The sequence below is a fragment of the Furipterus horrens genome, unplaced genomic scaffold (assembly GCF_987537825.1).
Source record: "Furipterus horrens unplaced genomic scaffold, mFurHor1.1.pri manual_scaffold_9, whole genome shotgun sequence".
NCBI classification, from domain to species: Eukaryota; Metazoa; Chordata; class Mammalia; order Chiroptera; family Furipteridae; genus Furipterus; species Furipterus horrens.
Genome location: NW_028327179.1, coordinates 92,517,519 through 92,536,732, shown reverse-complemented (window position 1 = coordinate 92,536,732; position 19,214 = coordinate 92,517,519). Strand labels below are relative to the sequence as shown.

At 37.8% G+C, this 19,214-nt stretch overlaps 1 protein-coding gene across 3 annotated transcripts in view; it reads left to right on the top strand.

Moving 5' to 3' along the window:
• The window catches only part of DGKI (diacylglycerol kinase iota), a 249,460-nt gene that overhangs the window by 91,624 nt on the left and 138,622 nt on the right, over positions 1-19,214 (top strand). For all 3 annotated transcript variants that reach the window (XM_090287561.1, XM_090287559.1, XM_090287560.1), the window contains 4 exons: positions 8,584-8,639; positions 9,989-10,051; positions 12,868-12,941; positions 14,411-14,522. In XM_090287561.1, the coding sequence (XP_090143687.1) occupies positions 8,584-8,639; positions 9,989-10,051; positions 12,868-12,941; positions 14,411-14,522 (305 nt within the window). The remainder of the gene's footprint in view (positions 1-8,583; positions 8,640-9,988; positions 10,052-12,867; positions 12,942-14,410; positions 14,523-19,214) is intronic.

Here is a 19,214-nt window from a genome sequence, read left to right as displayed (position 1 = left end):
ACTGCAACCCTTCATAACCAAAGCCATCGAAACGTGGTAGCAAAACATAAAAGTCTTACCTGTGTGTGTCAATGAGACAGTAGGCATTTTAGAACCATAGGGGACTATGGGTAGTTTGGGTTGAAAGAAAAGGGTATGATGGTATTTGGATTAGGTTCTGAAAGTGCTGGGAATCCACACTGGGTGAGATAGAAGAGTGAATGAGGCATCTGGTAACTTCAGGCACCGATAGAGATAAAGTCAGGGGTGGGGGAAGCAAAATGACTTTTGAAAAGAGAAGTAAGATGAAATAATGATGTGAGTAAATAGTTCATCACTACTTTCCTATGTCATTCAGAACTGAGAAAGTTGAGGATTTTACCTCATGCTTTGAAGCTTCAATCCCTCTCGGTTTCTCTTAATCTCTCTTTTTCTCTCTTATGCTCTTTTCTTATTAATTTAACTATGATATACATCTCTGTCTATGCCTGTATCCGTAACTATATCTGTACTTAGTCCTTTGTGAATATGTTACCATGTAACCAAAATACTGTTAGGCTGAATGGCAGTAAGAATATGTGAGATAAAAGTCACAAAGGAGGGGTTATTTTACTCATTTTCCTCCAGATTCTGCAAGAACATAAGTGGTTTTAACTGATAGAATTTGATAAACAGGGAAGTGAAAGCTAGGATTTAAATGTTCATATTCCAGTAATGATGCAGAGAAAAGCCTGATAACACTCTTATGCACTAAAGGCCAAGAGTGGAGCTATAAGATTAAGGCTGTTAGAATAGAAACTATAAGTGAAGTCGGAACCTATAATTTTCTTTGTGAATTCAGCAATTTTGGTAGACTTGTCCTTGCTGGATTCATGAGGCTTCAAGGGTCAAGAGCTCTGCCAACTGAAAGCAATACTGTTAAAGAGAAGGCCGTAGTTTGGCCTTTCTCTCTGATTAGCCCAAAAATCGCAGATGGGAAGGTTGGCTGATAGCAGAACCACATATATCAAACACCCAAGTCAGAAACATTGCCACCCTCCCCATCACCCTGCAATAGATAATTCTTGGACATTAGATAATTCTTGGATATTGGATATGAAAGGGTCATACAATTGGGGCCAACATTTACAACCTGTTGCCCTTCCTGTATTTGAAGAGAGTTAATTTGGAGAAGTAAACAGAGATTTCTTTTTCCATTTCCTACCCCATTCCTCCCTCATTTTTTTCAGAAGAACCTCAATCTGGGCTTCCTAATAAAATTCTTAATTTCTTAATACTTGTGAAGTAATACAATTCACTAACACATGAACCTCCCAAAACAGACATTCTGGCATGAGAAGAGACCTAAATAAGTGGCCAACAATGAGCTCACTCAAGGGAACTTAGTATTTGGTCTAATTAATCTGAAAGTTATCTTGATACATTTCCTTGTATTATGGTGACATTTTTGTGCCTCAGAGTGGGAGGGGAGCAGAGAAAGACATCAAGGTGGAAGGACCAGGATTAGAAGAGAATTCTTGTGGGAAAGTGACTTTTTTCATTTATTGTAATCCATGGGACGATTTCATTTTTGAGAGGAATGTGACAATTGTGGGGTGTGTGTGTGTGTGTGTGTGTGTGTGTGTGTGTGTGTGATTATAAAGCCATTAATTAAAAGACACCAAGCATTAATTTTTTAATATTGCTGAGGCTTAGTGTAAGTGCTTTCATGCAATATGAAATGGGTTTGCAAACATTTGCTATGCAGGTAAGCCAGACCCCTTGAGGAAAATTAGCCACTGATGAGCTGATAAGGGAGAATTAATGTCACCTAAGAGTAATAGCTGCAGTATTCATAATGATGACACACAGATGGTACAAAATAAATATCCACGAAATATTGCAACCAAATTTGATTGATATACCTAGACCAGGGGTGTGACCTTCTTAGTACCTGTTAATCTATTCTTTTTGTGTTATATAAAATTATTTATTATAAAAGCATGACTTCTAAAGCTAATATTCTTTTCTTAAAACTGTTTTTTGTTCATTTGGATTTTTCCTATATACTTACCTGGATAGTCAAGAAATCTCAAGCTCAGCTGCAGAAGGAAAAGAAAAATAGCAAGACCACATTTTCAATAAGGGTTGAATTCACCTATTTTTGTTGGTAGTGAGTGGCTGTTCTCAAGCCAAAAAACTCATAGTTCAGACTTCAAACTGTTCTCAGATACAACCACTCACAGTTTGAGACTGCTTGATAAAGCTTGTATTGTTTGTATAAAATACTTGGGGTTTGACTCAAAGCCTCATGAGAGCTATTGTAAAAATGAGCTTGGATAGAATAACCTATTAAGAATCTGTTAAAAATATATAGTGCTTTAAGTTGGGAATAATGCCAGCCTGTCTACATGGAATGGGACATAGATACAAATCTCACTAAGGCAGAATTTTAAAAAATTTAAATGTAGAAACAAAGTTTGGCATAGATGTAAAATAACCCATCAATTGACATGGAACAGATTTTAGCATTGCTACATCCATTATATGTCTTTTAGAAGGGACAAATAAAGTGACGTTTATTTCTGAGTCAGTTTATTGATGGCATTGCTATATAATTAAATGCTTTAAAAATGACCAGTAGAAAATCAAACAAGGAGATAATATAGTATTAACATTTTGGTTGACTTTGCATAAAGAGTGCAGACACTTGAATAATTTGGGCTTCTATATTTGATCAGAAAGACTATAAACTTTTATTTAATTGGAAAAGAGATGCTTTCTTATTCTCAAAGTGGCTATACCTTGCATGGTTGAATGTTTGCTGTTTGGGTATCAAAAAATGAAATCATTTGAACAGAATTTGGAGATGTAATAGGACTGGTCATTTAGTGGTCAGTTGGATGCTTTCCCAGTACTTTAATCATTATTGCATTATGACAATGCTTGAGAACATACATTGAAAATATTTTAATCTATTAATCTATAGTGATGTTAACAATCATTATGGTTATCAGGTGGCAGAGCTAAGTCTCACTCTGCCAGCTATATGAATTAGATTGTCATTTTTTTGGACATGAAAGATATTAAACACATCAAACTTTTAGTCTGAGACTGGAGGTTTAAATTTTCTGCCTCATTGAAATTGTTATTCAGAGGAGTTAAACCTTCTGCTGCAAGGTCAAGGACATACAATTATGTATGACTTGAGAGGAAGCAGTATTTAAATTTGATTTAGGATTTACTGTTTTCACTGAATACACAGAGACATGCAGATCTGCATGTTTCAAAAGATTATGAATGTTTCGTGATTCATATAGGGAACTCGCAGATTGCTTTAAAAACATGTGGTTTCCAATGGCGTGCTAAATTTCATTGTTACCATCACTGCAAAGAACTTACTTCCAGGCTCTTGTCTAGGCACAAAGGCTCAAGTTCTTAGGATTAGGTTTAATTCCTATAATTCTAAAAACAAGAGAGTTTTATCTTCTATAATTTTGCTTTTGAGAAGCTCTATTTGAGATTCTCTGTCTGTTACCTTCTCTTCCATCCTGAACCTCTGTGTAGTAGCTACTCACCACTCCAGGGTAAAGGGTACCTGCCTCTGGGACAGTTTTCTGGTCATTGCCTTGATGTGTAACCCTTGTTTTATCTCATGCACATGTCTTTTTGTAAGCATTTCCAAAATGACATTTTACTCTTCCTGTTCAGACCTGTCTCTCCCACTCTAAACTCCAGGAGAGCAAAAGACCATGTCCTGTTGGTTTGTGTGTTTACTTATTTATTTATTTTTCAGTTATGAAAGAATATAGTTTATTTTTTAGTATAATAAACTTAATTATCTTTGCTTAATTCATCTGAATTACGTTATTCTTCCATCAGAACAAATAATTGTGAATTGTTTACATGTACACATGTACTCTCTATAACAAATAAATCAGTATTACTTAGTCTAATCTAAAATAATTGAACCCATTTCTCTTCATTTTTTTTCAATTACAATTTACATTCAATATTATTTTGTGTTAGTTTCAGGTATACAGCATAGTGGTCCCTGTGCCAAGTCCAGTGATTGTCCCAATAAGTTGTTTGTTACAGGAGAGGATATTTAATTTGGGGCTAAGCCCCATATATGAAAGATAAAGAACACTACAAAATCACATATAGTAATGGCAAGATTGGTTGTACAGGCAGTAAATAATAGGAGTTCAATGGGGCTGCTGTCAGGGGACAGGTGTCAGAGGAAAATTTCCAGGAAGAGAGGGTAAAGGGAGGTACAGTATTCCCTCACTTATCACGGGTATTACGTCCAGGCCCCCCTGCGAAGTAGGAACCTTACATTTATTCTACACTCTTAATCCTACGTAACTTTAACAACGTACATATACAGTACCACAAAATCCCGTGATAGAGCGAAAAGTCCGCAATAAATAATTAAATATAATATTTTAAAAATTCCCGCGATGCAGGGAGGCCGCAATAAGTGAACCATGATGTAGCGAGGGACTGCTGTAGAGGGGTAGTGTGACATAGACCAGGAGTAAATAGCTGAGGCTATTTCAGATGGGAAAGCACAGAGGGACAATGGGCACGTGGTAAAGATGGGTTAGATGACCAGTTATGACATAATGAAAGATTTTTTGTGATGATGTTAGGAAAATGAAGAAAAAAATATCATGAATGTGCAATGATGTCAAAAGAAAAGAGTTCAAAATATATATATACTATTTAAATTGAAGATGGCAATGTTATTGTAGGCATTTATGTATACATAACTAAAGTCTTAAGATTGGGTAAAAGTATAGAAGATGTGTGAGTTATTTAGGCTTCATATTGCTTATTGATTTTTTATAAGCATAGTGTTGAACTTATATTTATGAATAACTCCCTAATATGCAGGACCAATTATGAGCAAAGTAAGGTTTAGGTTCCCATTCTCATGGCACACATATTACTGTGTTGTGCATAAGGATGGATTTAATATATTAAATCAATGGAATGAATTATACCCAGAGCCTCATCATTATTATAAATGAATTACATCCAGAGCCAAATCATTTAGATGATTTAGATGATGGGGTTTGGGAAGGATGAGCTAATGAGATTTAGATGAGATTTTTTGCATTTTGAGTTGATGATATAAATGGGATGAGACCTTTGGGGGCCTTGAAGACAGTGGATGTATTTTACATATGGGAAGGATGTGAATCATGGGGGCAGGGGGCAGATGAGGGTAGGTTGGATTTTGACCTCTGTGATTGTTGCCATTTGGGTCATGCTCGTTGGTTGTCTTATTTTACACGGCAAAAAAAGACTTTGTTGATGTTATTAAAATTAATTATTAGCTGACCTTAAGATAGAAAGGAAATTCTGGATTATCTGAGTGGCCCAGTGTGATAACATGAGCCCTTAAAAAGCCCTTAAAAGCCCTTAAAAGCAAAGATGGACAGTGGAACAGAAAGTCAGAGCGCTGTGGCAGAAGAGGAAGTCAGGCAGATTGAGAGTATGAAAGAGACTCAGGTGCTATTGCTGGCTTTGACAATGGAGAGGTCATCACAAGCCAAAAAATGCAAGAGGCCTCTGGAAGTTGAGAATAGACTCTAGCCAGCAGACGGCAGGGAGAAAGACCTTCCTTCCTACAACTGCAAGGAAATAGATTTTGTCAGTAACCTGAATGAACTTTGAAGTGAATCCTTCCCGGAGCCACTCAGTTAAAGCTCCGCAGGCTGATACCTTGATTTTGGCCTGGAAAGACCCTAAGCAGAGGACCCAGGAGAGATCAGCCCAGACATCTGGCCTAGAGGGTGTAAGAAAATAAATTAATATATTAAGCTGCCAAGTTTGCAGGAATAGAAAATTAATACAATTAATGTTGCTGTACAGTCAGATGGTTAATAGCATAGACATACACAGTGTGTGTGTTTGAATCTCACTCTCTCACACCCTCTTGGGGAAGAGGAGGATGAGAAATCTAGGAACTACAGCCATGAGCCATGGACACCTCCACTATTGGGGTCTTGGGGTACTTTGAGGATTATTGGCCTTTCTAGAGAGTGGCCTTTCATGGTTTACTTCATACCAATTAACAGATGCAACTTCCTTAAGGAGCAAGAGCTCTTACACTTCCTTAACAGCCCTTTCCTAGTTCTGTATGCCTGCTTTTCTTGATATAGTTGGGAACCCACATTCCTTGGTTCTCCTCAAAGTCATATCAATACTTATACATACACGCAGACATATGCAGACACTCAGCCCCTTCCTTTTAATGCCCAGATGGTGGAGTACTGCTGTTTGTAGGTTTTTCCTTCCTTTCTGATGGCCTGGCTTCTGCAGGGAGTGGTCCAGCTCTTGCTCTAGCAGACATCTCTCCTTAGCTCCAGCCAGCCTCGTTCTAGCTGATGTGTGCTTGGAGTGAGGCAGATATAAAAATGGGAAAAGAGTCCAGTCACCATGGCAGGCTCAATATGGGAGCCAATAGTATAATGTATAGGATAGAGCAGAGAGAATAACAGAATTTAACTCACACCTTTCCCTAACCTCAAGGCCACTCCCCTACCTCTTTATTTTATATCTTTCTGATATTTCCCTGAATGCGAGAGTCTTGATAGATCTCTATTTTTTAGAATTACTTGTTTGGTCAACTTTTATCTAGTTAAATTATATCTGAGATGACTGTTTTCATCAACTGTGTGAGTGAAATCACCATAAACTCAATTTATTTCTTAATTCTAGTCTTTTGGGGTATTACAGAACATTTTCCATCTCTTGAGAGAGAAAAAAATTCTTTAAAGAAAAAAAAACTTTTCAGTTCTTCAAGGCTCACAGGAAAACCTCGTGAAGATGTGGGTATTTTCCAAACCATACATTATATAAAAAAGTAAATGTTAATAGTTGGTATATGATTCATTTAATAGCTTTGGACATCAGTGCCCTGAAAAAGTTCTGTGCCAGAAATGTGGGTGTCATTTTCCATTTCTCATTAAAACTTGCTCAATAGCTGGATCTGATTTTGTTTAAAATTCAGGCCTATATATCTATGATAAATTGCATAGCAACAAAAATTCTCATTTGGCCTCTGATTCCTTAAAGCCAAAGTTAATACAACTGGAAATGGTGCCCAACCAAATCTGGAACAAAAAGGTTAAATACAGCATGTCGTTCAGCAGCCAAATTTATCCCAAAGAAGGTCCAGACCATAAAAATGGCCAGCTCTGGGGTCATCAGTGGGGGTCAAGGAGGTAGAGCACTCAGTATCACTTTTATCCTCTTTTTGTTTACTAGACCCTATAAATCAGCCTTTTACCTTTAATATTATTTTGTTTCTAGGGTTACAGTGATTAATTTGGTAGAAGAGACTGAATGATTAAGGAGAGGTTTGAAATATAGGAACTGTGAATAGATGAAAGTAACTGTCAAAAACCAATCTTTAAAAATACTACTTTTTTTTTTTTTGCAAACCTCAACCCAGTTTCTATGTTTTATGCTCATATTATGTTGTCATAATCATGAAAATCACCTAATAATTAACTCTCCAGAATTATTTCCTGAGATTTTGTAGTTTTTATTCAACCCAGTCTTAATGACTGAATTCTTTGCTACTTTTCTTCATCTAGACAACATTTTTGGGATTTGTCACTCAAAAATAGGGCTAGGGCTTGCAGTTTCAGCTAGTCAGCCATGAGAAAGGGCTTGGAGAGAGACCTAACTCTAAGAAGGGATCGATAAGCACACTGAATAAAATAGCAGAAGGCAAGAACATGGGCAGTGGGTTCCTTTGGAATGTCTTGGAACTTTATTAGAAAGAATGTAAGGAAATAATATTTCACTTACATATTTAATAAATTCTTTGAATTCATATGAAAATTCTCTGATGCAGATTCTTGTTTCATCTTTTTGTGGCCCTCAACATAGATAACATATAGGAGCAAGCTCAAAATTGAACTGTTTTTCAGCCAGAGCCTTTGCTGTCACATGGCTTGTGTCCATTCAGCAGGTGATCTGCATATATGTATTTATATTTCTCTAGTCAAGTTATTTTTGAAGGCCTGTCCCCCAAAAAGAGTGTGGATGGTAGTTAGGAGTTTTTTGCAAAATGTGAAAGCAAATTCTCCATTAATTTTTATCTGAGTTTCCCGTATTTAATTACATTTGGAAGCTGCATACATAGTTTAGGGAAGCCATGACCTGTGGAGGTCAAGCAGACAATCACCCCTCCACCTTCTCCTCCTTCCCCGTACCATCCCTACTCTGTATCCCTGTCAACCCTCTATTCTGAATAGAGTCCAGAGTGTTTCGACCTTTACTGTGCATGGGAATTACCTGGGGAGCTTGTTAAACCACAGATTCCCAGACCCCACACCCCAGACATTCCAATTCCATGGATCTGGGGTAGATTCTGATCAGTTGTGTTTTAAACATTCTCCCCGTTGATGCTGATGCTGCCATTTGTGGCGATGTGTGGTAGCACTGGACAACAATGACCGCTGCCTGAAACTGGGGCAAGATGACAATAAAGATATTGGGTCCATTGGGTCTGCGTGGGGGGGGGGGGGGAGTAAGGATGCTAGTCTAAGTCACTACCTTTAATGAAGTCTCCATAATGAAACTACCCTTTCCCTTCCACAGAAGCAAATCCAGAGAAATTCAATAGTCGTTTTCGAAATAAAATGTTCTATGCAGGGGTGAGTATATATTTTATTTTATAATTAGTACATACTATTTAATGCTAATTAACTGTTGGTATTATTATCGGCAGCCGTCCGTCTCGAGAGACGATGGTGTAGCTTCTTAAGAGTCTATCTGCACCGCCGAGAATGGCTGTGCAGTCCGACTCGGGAGTGACACGGTATCTGTCTCCTCCCGTGTTGAATCGACATCTTGCGATGACGCTGGAGTGTCCTCTCCAGTGAAGCTGAAGCTACAGAGCCTGGGCGCGGTGATATGGAGGGTCTGCTGTTGCCCATGCAGCAGACCCCCCCTCTCTTCGCAGCTGAAGGGTCCAAGGGAAAGACGGAGTCAATACAGCTTGGCTTCAGGTGCACCGCAGGAGTTGCCGGTGTTGACTACAACGTCAAACCGCCTTAGGGACTCCGGCTCCGGATTTTCTGTCGGGGTTTACTCCCTTAGCCTTTCCCCTGAAGAGGTATGCCGCAAGGCAGCGGAGGTTTTTTGGAGTCAGAGTTTTCCTTCTCTGATGTTGGTACTATAGATACAAATTATACTAAAAATAATTTCATATACACCTCAGATGTTTACATTTACTCTATGTATGGTTAATGTGTAATGTTTTGGTTTAAGAAGAAAAGTAAGGATGTTTGCCTTAAGTCAGTTGGCAAAAAGAGCTGATGTCCAGCATCTTTGAACTTAAGAGCCCTGAGGCTCCATGTTATACTGAGGGGATGATATCCAACAGGTGATGGGAAAAGCAAAGATCAAAGTCATGCACTGAAAAGTGCATAGAAAGTCTTGGGTAAGAATGTAGTTTTCACAGGGGTACTTATGTATCTGTGTTTGGATGAGAAATTGGCAGAGCATGGGAAGTTTTTTATAGGGAGCTTGTATGAGATTAAAGGGGTCCACATCTTTTTTTCTCCTCCTGCTGAAGCACATCCTGAGGGTGAATATCCAAAAAGAAAAAATGCCTCCAAAATATCAATATAAAAATAAGTGTGGTTTAAATTTATACCACTGTATAGAGGGAGTGGAAATGAAAGTGGGGGGAAGCAGGAAGTTCTCTGCGCAGCACCTAATGTAGCAGCAGGAAGGTCAGGAAAGGTAGTCAAAATATTTTCAAATGGACCCTTGGAATTATCTACTTTTTTACTTTCCTACTGTGATCTTGCATTTCATTATAGGTTATGGTTTGAAAACAAAAAGATTTCAACTTGACAGTCACTGTACTGTTTTGGTTTGGATTCAGCATATTATATTTTTGCATAAGTTAGCATCATTCAGAACTTTATAATACAAAGCAAGGATTTAGCATAACCATGTTATTAAGTTTCTTTTTCTTTATTTCCTTGTGGTATAGGCAGCATTTTCTGATTTCCTACAGAGAAGCTCTCGAGATCTATCCAAACACGTTAAAGTTGTTGTAAGTATTGAATGTGTTGACTCATTTCATTTGAATATCAATATATATGCCTCAAAAAATGAACTCCAAGTATCATTCTGTAGACCTAGATTAATCAATGGACTACATAGAACTTCAGAGATCATTTATTGTCATTCATTCAACCAACATTTATTTATGAGCATTTAAGTATGTGTCAGCACTGTCTTAATTGCTGGGGATGAAGATAAATAAGATCTCTTGAGTAAACTCACAGTTCAGTCCAGAGAACAATGTCATAAATGCTGTCATTCAACTATGTATATAATATGCTGGTGTCTTTTAGTAGTAGTGACTGTTGAAAACTAAAATTTTGTCTTCTTAAAGCTAGATACAAGGAAAACACATGGCCCATTGACCTCTGAGCATCTCTATTTTGATCAAATTATGGTTATTATGGTAGTAGAAACTTTACCCCAAGTGTCCCCTGTTTCTTTGGCTGCCTTCAAGCCAGCCAAAAGTGAACTTTGCTGTTCTTTTTATGACTTTTTACGTTCAGAGGAACATCAGCAACTGCCCAGAGAGCCACCAAGTGGTGGGCAGTGGCCATATTGAATGATGGCCCCTGCCGAAGTCAGCTGCATTGAAATTAAACTCTGTATACTCCTCAACCAAGAGAGTCTTTCACCCACATCCGGCAGTTCTCTTGATAATAAATGTCTCACACATGACTGGCTGTCTAGCTGGGATTAAAAGAAGCTTGCAGAGAGGCCAACGTGGCAGCCAAATAACTAAGAAAGATTTAACATCAGTCAGCACATGTAATATTTCAGGTGGATGGGTTTATGCAATCATCTCCTTTTTCATGAAGAGAAAAACCATCCGAAAGTAAGTCTGGACATTTTGGATTCAGTTCTAGGTTTACCTGTATGAGGTATATGACTTTGGGGGAATCATTGAACCTTCCAGAAAAGTTTCCTTTCTTCATTTAAAACAGGCATAGCAAGACCTGTCTTTGAAGTGACAATTATTGACCATGGTGCTGTGACACAGAGGGACACAAGGATATCTCTACAACGACATCTCTGCATGTTTTCTTGAGTGTGAGAGAGGAAGGATGGGGAGTTAGCTAGAGCAATTAGATGGTCTTATCTTTGCCAAGGCTGAAGGCAATGTTTCTGCATTTAAATAGATGAGGCTCTCTCACAAAAATGTAAAACGTGGGTGTAAATACTCCACCTGAAACACGGAGGACAAGAACACAAACCTACATGCAGCATAATTCTCCCTGCTTCCGTGTCTCTTCTTATTGCGCTGAGATCAGTTTGGGAGCTTGTGCACGGGAACATATTTTGCATGTGGGTATTTTCCTTTTATATGAAGGAAAAAGTTGAAAACTGCTGCTCTAAAGAGCTGTAAAGTTTAAATGCAATAAAATGTAACAAAATGGTATAAAACACAATACATTGTAAGGCGTCCAATCCTCAAATAATTTAATGACTTCCCAGAGTCACTGATGTTTCCCAGCAGAAAAACGTTGAAAATTAAAAATAAATCATTTGCTTTAAATACAATAATGTGAATTACAGTTTTTTTTTTCTGTAGGGCAACAGTACTGCTTTGCATGCTATTGATGTATCACATTCAGTTTTTTTAAATTTTAGCTGTTTACAACACTCAATGTTGATAGTTAAGATGCCTACATTTTTTCTTCATTGGCGTAGTTGTCTGTCAAATCATTTCCAGTCCTGAAATAAATTGGGACACTTCCTGTTTGCTTAGTATCTGAGAATATTGTAAAAATACCTCACTCAATGTCTAGAATATGATTCCTATCTAAATAACGTTTTAAAATACTTTATTTAGGACTATAAGATTTCCTGGACACAACATTTGTGACTGCTCATGAAAATTCAGCTGTATTAAAATCAGCTGACTGCTAGCAGAAATATTGTTCTTAGATTGAAACTCCCCCTAAAGAAATCTTCAAAAATTTGCACAGAACGTGACATGTTTCACTGCTCTCTTCATAGGAGAAGATAATGGGGAAATTCTGTGATGAGGATGTGAAGGGAGCAAATATAAAAGCAAGCTCTATACCTTTGACATTGAGAAGTCTATAGTCTTGACTAGAGTTTTTCTCTTTGGACTTCTGTTGCCGGTGGTAAACGAGAAAGGGAAGTGAAAACTTTTTCTTTGATTAGTCAACCAATACTCTTGAAGGAAGCACTAAAGATGAGGGAAGCCACACAGAAAGGTTTGAGGCCAAGCTGGCCTGAGGCTCTTGAGACCCAGTGTCAAGTCCAGACTCCAGGAGAGCAGGTGATCGCAGAAGACCAGTCCAAGTCTGTAAGAGGTTAACTTTATAAGAGCAAATTACTAATAAAGATAACACTAATTTAGAATAGATCGATTTCAAAAGGCTTGCAGTATATATATTCCTTCTAAATAGTTTTCAGCATGTTTAACATTTTCAAAATAAAAATTAATCTCAAAAACCAAACAAAATAAATTATTATACTCATGACTATTGTTTGCATCAGATGACTGCGGTACAGGTCATTGTCTTAACTTGAGGCATCAATTCTTTTTAGTATTTTAAGCATTTCTAAATCTTTTAATGTTGGTACTACAAGCCTAAATATCTAAAAATAACCTAAGGTTAAGAATGATGCTAGTTCCTGATAAAGCTATAACCAGAATAAATTTTCAATCATCATAATAGGCATTGACTTTAGCAGAGATGGGGTAAGGGGAAGACCATGGTACATGCTATTGTCAACCCAGTTATCTTTGATCATTTTTTTAGACTTGTGATTACTTCAAAAGCCTTGCTTTTTCTGTTTTGATTGTCTTAGTGTGATGGAACAGATCTCACCCCAAAGATTCAGGAACTGAAGTTCCAGTGTATAGTATTTTTAAATATACCCAGGTAAGCTCTTTTCCTTGTTGTCCCCTTGGTGTGATGTGAACTTGGTTTGACTTGAGGTTATCTGTTTTCATTATAGAAAATTTCCAGTACAAACAAGGGAAATTGGTTATCTCAATGGCTTGGTAAAATGTTCCAGGTCCAATAATTTTGTTCTCCTACTTGGTTTGTTTAGTGTTTTCTGTGGAAGGGTTTTTTTTCTGTTGTTATTTAGAAAAATATTTTTTTATATGATACAGCATGCATGGTCTATACTTATCCATCCTTAAGAATCCCAGGCACCCCTCTGGACTGGAACATTTAAATTTAATTCTCAAATTACTGATCCCTCTACCCCCTAAGAATGGTAGACTTGAATAAATTCCTGTTCTCAGTTTCCCCAAAGCTGTTAGGAAACCATGCAGCCTGAGTTTAGTATGGAATTCATTCAAAATCATTGCCAAATGATTGCTTTAAAATAAATAGGATCAATTAGAGTAGGATTTTCTAGCCAGGATGTCAGCTCTCTTCGTGTTATTATATACCTCAGAAGAAAGGGGTGCTTAAAGGGTATTTAAGCACATGCTCTCAGTGGCATAAAATCAGAGTCTAGGCTCCCAAGCCAAGATTTTGGAAGGGATGGATCTGTGACCCTCTGTTATTTGCAAACCAGACAACTCAGTTCTATTTAGACTGAATTTGATGAAAATAAGGATTGTCTGTAAATCTACAGCTAGGAAGCCATAGTAGAGTCTCCTGATTACTTCTGGCAGCGCTCAGTATAGTTACCTACAATCCTATTCCAGAAGCGTTTTCATCCTAGTTTTTTAAGCAGAAGACCTAGTTGTCAGGAAACATTAACTTTCTTTCATTTTCTTCCTTTTTTCTTGACCTAGCTCTTATTCCTTGTGCTTTTTTCTGCTCCACTTTTCTGGGTTCTTGTTCCTCTACTTCTCCAATATTCTTTATTTCCCATTCCCTTTCTAACATTATATATTTTTAAATCCATTCTTCACTCTTTTTTTTTCTTCTTCTTCAGTTACCTTTTCCTTGTGCTGGGGGTGCTTATTGTCTTTGTTAGGTATCTCATGTTCACTGCCCACCCACCTCAGCACTCTTCCCCTTTAATCCTCGCTAGCATGCCTATGTCTTCCTCCAAGACCGAATGCCGAAACCCACCATTGGTAAAGCATGGCCCATTGTAGAGAGCAGACGTATAGGAAGCAGAGAGGGATAAGTGTTGGTAACTAATGAATCAGGAGACCATTGGGCACCATGGAATTCCTTTGCTGTAAATTTGTGGCTCGTTTTCACAGATTGATATTTTGGAGACATTGATGATTCCACTTCCTTTTCCTTTGGAAGATGTGCACGCAACACAGAAAACTGTTCTTGTGGGAAATAAACCTTGGATCTAACTATAATTTAATCCATAGTGATAATCATGAGAGGAGTTGAATACATTTAATTCTGTTCTTAATCTTATCTTGCAGATATTGTGCTGGCACAATGCCCTGGGGGAACCCAGGGGATCACCATGATTTTGAACCTCAGCGTCATGATGATGGCTATATCGAAGTCATTGGATTCACCATGGCCTCTTTGGTGAGCAATACAACTCTGTTATTAAAATAAAAGGTATTTTAGCCACAGAGTTTTTTCCACCTCACACAACTCTGGTATAATTTTCTCCCTTGCCTTATCAATTTATAAACTCAATGCAATATAGAGTTGCTTGCAGAAAACAAGAACAAAAATTAGTTATTTATGTCACTAAGAAAATTGATGCACATTTATTTGAGCTTCAAAATTAAATATTATTTGTTAATTTTCCTGATTAATTTTCTACCAGAATTAAATGCCAAATGTTCATATTAATTAAAAAGCATATGCCACAGACACATACCAGCATGATGCCAAAACCTTGCAATTTGATATTTTTAGGTGAACAGGAAAGTGATCATTTACATTTATCTTTGGCTTGTCTTTTTAAGCATAAGATGGGTATCTCCATTATCACAAAATTCCTCAATATAGAATGGCATCCTACAACCACGAATACTCTATCCAGCGAAATTGTCATTCAGAATAGAAGGACAGAGAAAGTGTTTCCAGGACAAAATAAAACTGAAAGAGTTCATTAGATCCAAACCACTGTTATATGAGATGTTAAAGGGACTGGTTTAGAAAAAGGAGGATCAAGACAATGAAATCTAAAATGAAAACTGTATCACAAGAAACAACAGAAGCTAGGGAATTGAAACAAAGGCAAACTAAACAGGCAACGAGAGTGGAAAAAGAACTTTAGGTACGGGGAACATATTGGGGGGAGGTCAACAGGGAGGGGGAATGGGGAGAGGGAGGGAGATGATATAGGAATTAAGGATCATGGTAGGAGTGAATGGAATAGACAGAGAGAGGTTGAGAAGAACTGTATGCACAACTAATGGACATGATCTAAAAGGGGGGGACAACTGGAGGGAGGGGGGCCACTGGGTGGAGGGGAGCAGAGGGAAGGAAAATTGGCACAAATGTAATATTATAATCAATAAAACACATTAAAAAAATATATAGAATGGCATCATTTTTGTGACATTAATGAACATTCACTTTCTACTGTATTGAGATCACCTCACATTTTCATTTTGTTTGCATAAAAAAATAAATGTGTATAGTATAAGTGTAATTTCAAGCAGGTTTTAGCATATAGTTCAATTGATTGAATGATGAGGAAACCAATTAAAATTATGCTCATTACAATACAAAACTAAAGAAAAATTATGCTTATTGTTATATCTTCTATAAATCAGACCACACTATTAGTTTATAAAGCAAATTGAAATAAAGCTTCTACATGCAGCTGTTGGTTAGCACTTGGTTTGTGCTATAACTTATGCTTGAAAGGAAGAAGGCTGTATTTCTTGTTTTAAACAACCCAAAGTCGCCCTCTTTTTAATTTACCTCATGGATTCCAATCACCTCACAATGCTGAGATTTAACAGAACTACTTGTTGTGACTATGGCAACAATGTCAATCACCTGAGATAATGATGTTGCTCATTAAATCTGCCATCTTTAGAAAGAAATGGTTTTTAAGTGTAAATGATTGGTCTGGGATTGATCTAATTTTAAGGACTGTAGCTCATGCACAGCTCTTTCCCTCCAAAGATCTTTATGTTAATTATAGGCAAAGACTCATCCAAGAGCAAATAGGAATAAGTTCAAGATGTTCATGTGCAAGGACAAATTCTTGGAGGTGACCAAAAGTGCCCCAAACTTGGCCCTGTGTGTTTTATGCATCCATTTATTCACTGGTTCAGTGAACACGTATTCAGTGTGTACCATGTTCAGAGCTTCCTAGTCCCTGCTTTGTGGTAGAAATCTGTCAGGGAATAAATATCTAAGAGAAGTTGATTGCTGCCTCTGGTTTGGGAGGGCAGGGAGAATATTGGATGCTTCTTCATTGCCCTCAGGATTAAAACATAAATCTTGGCCCTGCAAGACTGAGTTTCTCTGTGACTCTCCAGCCTTTCCCATGGACCTCGTTGCTTTCTTCCTCAAGTATTCTCTGAAGTCAAGGGTAGCTTTGGACATCCCTTGCTTCTTTTGTACCACAGGGCCATTGCACATACTATCTCTCTAAAACATTTTTTCCTCTCTATCTTCTATACTTTTCAGTTTATATCTGTGTCCAGTTCTTTTCTTTTTTCTCCTCTTCTGTTGACATTAAAAAAAATTTATTGCTGTTCTGTTCTAGTTGTCCTATTTTTTCACCTCAATGCTCTCCCCTGCCCCACCCACTTCATTCCCCTCTCTTACAGTCAATCCCATGCATGTCCATGGGTCATTTATACTAGTTCCTTGTCTGTTTGCGGTTCTTTTTATAGTCATTTGGGGTTTGGGTTGTTTTTGCTTACAGTTTAACTAGCATCTGAACAGGAAAGAGAAGTCATACTAAAACTGGGTAATTAGAGGAGAGTTTAAACAAGGGTTCTGCAAATGGTGCCCTAGGTTTATGAGAAGCAACAGTGGACGGTGCCGTATTCCTGAGCTGAAGGCACAAAGGCAAATAAACAGTCACCTATCCCAGAAAGAGAACCATTTGGCAAGGACCACCTGATAGGAGTAGTGTTTGCTAAGTGGAAGCAGCCAGCTTGTGCCACCCTTGTGGGGAGGAAGTTGGGGACAGAAACACAGTGATCTCACTCTCCTCATCCTCCAGCCCCTTCTACTGGGGCTTCCTTCTTTCTGGAAAAGTCTAACCAGAAGCTCAAGGACAAGGGAGCCACCGATACAGTGTACATGGGTCAACCTCACCTGTGAAGGGTAGAGTGCCAGCTGGGAGAGGCACATGGTAGGCATCCATCCCTCCAATGTCTCCTTCTCTGGTACACAGTGGACAGCCCAATACCTGAGGTCGGCAATGAGTAATGTGACAGAATGAATGGATTTTGCCAAGAGAAGAAGAGTGGACCTCAACACTCTGGGGAAAAGGAAATTTATATACATTTGGAAGTATGAGAGATCACAGTCCTCTGTGGGTGCTAACTGTAGTGAATTTCATATAGTGTAAATGTAGGGGGAAAGGGAGAGAGAGATGCTGAAGAGGCCGGCCCGGGCCAGGTCATGCAGTGCCTTGGAGAATTATCTAGGAGTTTTGACTTTACTTCAAGGTCACTGGGGAATTAGTACAGTGTACTTTCTAAATATTTGTTACAGGAAAAGTTCAATGTAAACAAAGATGAAATAATGTATTGAACCCTCCCATGTCATCACTTAGTGTCTGTAGTTATCAACTCAGGGACAGTCTTATTTCTGTCACCACCTATGACCTCCTCCCTTGTATTATTTTGAAGAAAATGTCAGACATTATATCATTTTATCTGTAAAGACTTTAAAGTGTGTTTTAAAAATATAAGCCTTTATTTTATAAACACAATCACATCATCTTCTCTAAAAAATTAAAACAGTAGCATCTGAATATCACTAAATATCTACTCAGAGCTCAAATTTCCAATTGTCTTGCAAATGCTTTTTGTTTTCTTATGCTCTGTTTGAATCAGGATCCAAATAAAGTTCATTTGCTGTGATTGGTTGATATGACTCTTAAGTCTCTAGAAGTCCCCACCCATCCTTTTTTCCCCATTTATTTGTTGACGAAGCCAGACTATCTTGTCAAGATTCCCTGAGTCTGAATTGTGCTGATAGCATCCCTGAAGGGATCAGTTAACATGTTCTCTCTTCCTTGCTTCCAAGTTAATAGTTGGATCTAGATGAACCAGACATTTTTCCCCCCAGTCTATTTTGTAGTTAGTGTTTTCTTCTTCCAGTATAAGATAGGTAATGTCTGGTTATCTCCCTTTTTTTAAAAAAAATAGTCTTTGATGATCAATGTCTGAATACAGGATTCATTAAGGGTTAAAAAGTAATGATATTCTAATTTTATCCTTCCTCACTTATTGACTAGAATATTTCTCTAAAGGGAATATTCTCTTCACCTGTTCTTTGGTTACTTCTTTATACACTTGTGTCAGAAAAGCAGAATAAGTGATTTTTTCTTTATGCATTTTCAATATAATAAGTTAGTTCACTAGCATCCTCTGATGGTTATGGTGGTTCTAGAATGATCTCGAGTTTTAGGCACTTCTCCCATGAAGAGTTTGGGTCTATGTGCCCTGCCCGTGAACACAGTGGAAGTGATGCTATGTAATTTTTGAGACTGGATCATTAAAGATCATGCAGTGAATGTAAAATACGAACAATATGGATGGTCTCTAAATCCAGGTGCCTAGCATAGGCCCTTAGGTAAATGGTGAGTATATTAAATACGGTAGAAATGTATTAAATAAGGTACAAAAGAAAGATAATATTACCAAGAAATGAACTCTGTTTTATGTAAGTTAAATTTAACCCCCCCCACCCCCCCCGTGAGGTATCTAAGGAGACAGAGAAAGGGACAATTTGAAATATATGTGTAGAGCTCAGGAGATCCCTTCTGGTTGGTGGAGAGTCTATCAAATCCCCCTGTCTCTCATCTCATTATTAGTAAGAAAGGGAGAAAAATACTAGTAGGTGAGAGTTTGTGAAGAGAAAATGGAACCTTTCAATTCTGTCAGTTGTTTTTTTCTCTTTACGTGATATGAATAATGTAATGCATGCGTCCTAGCCGGGATCAAGCGTGTGATTGAATCTCAGATTCTAGTGTCTCTAGATTACTTCCAAGTTAACAAAAATTTCTACCTAGGAAAAAATGAGTTCAATATAATAGTTTATATGGTAGAATCTTGAGCCTCCTAT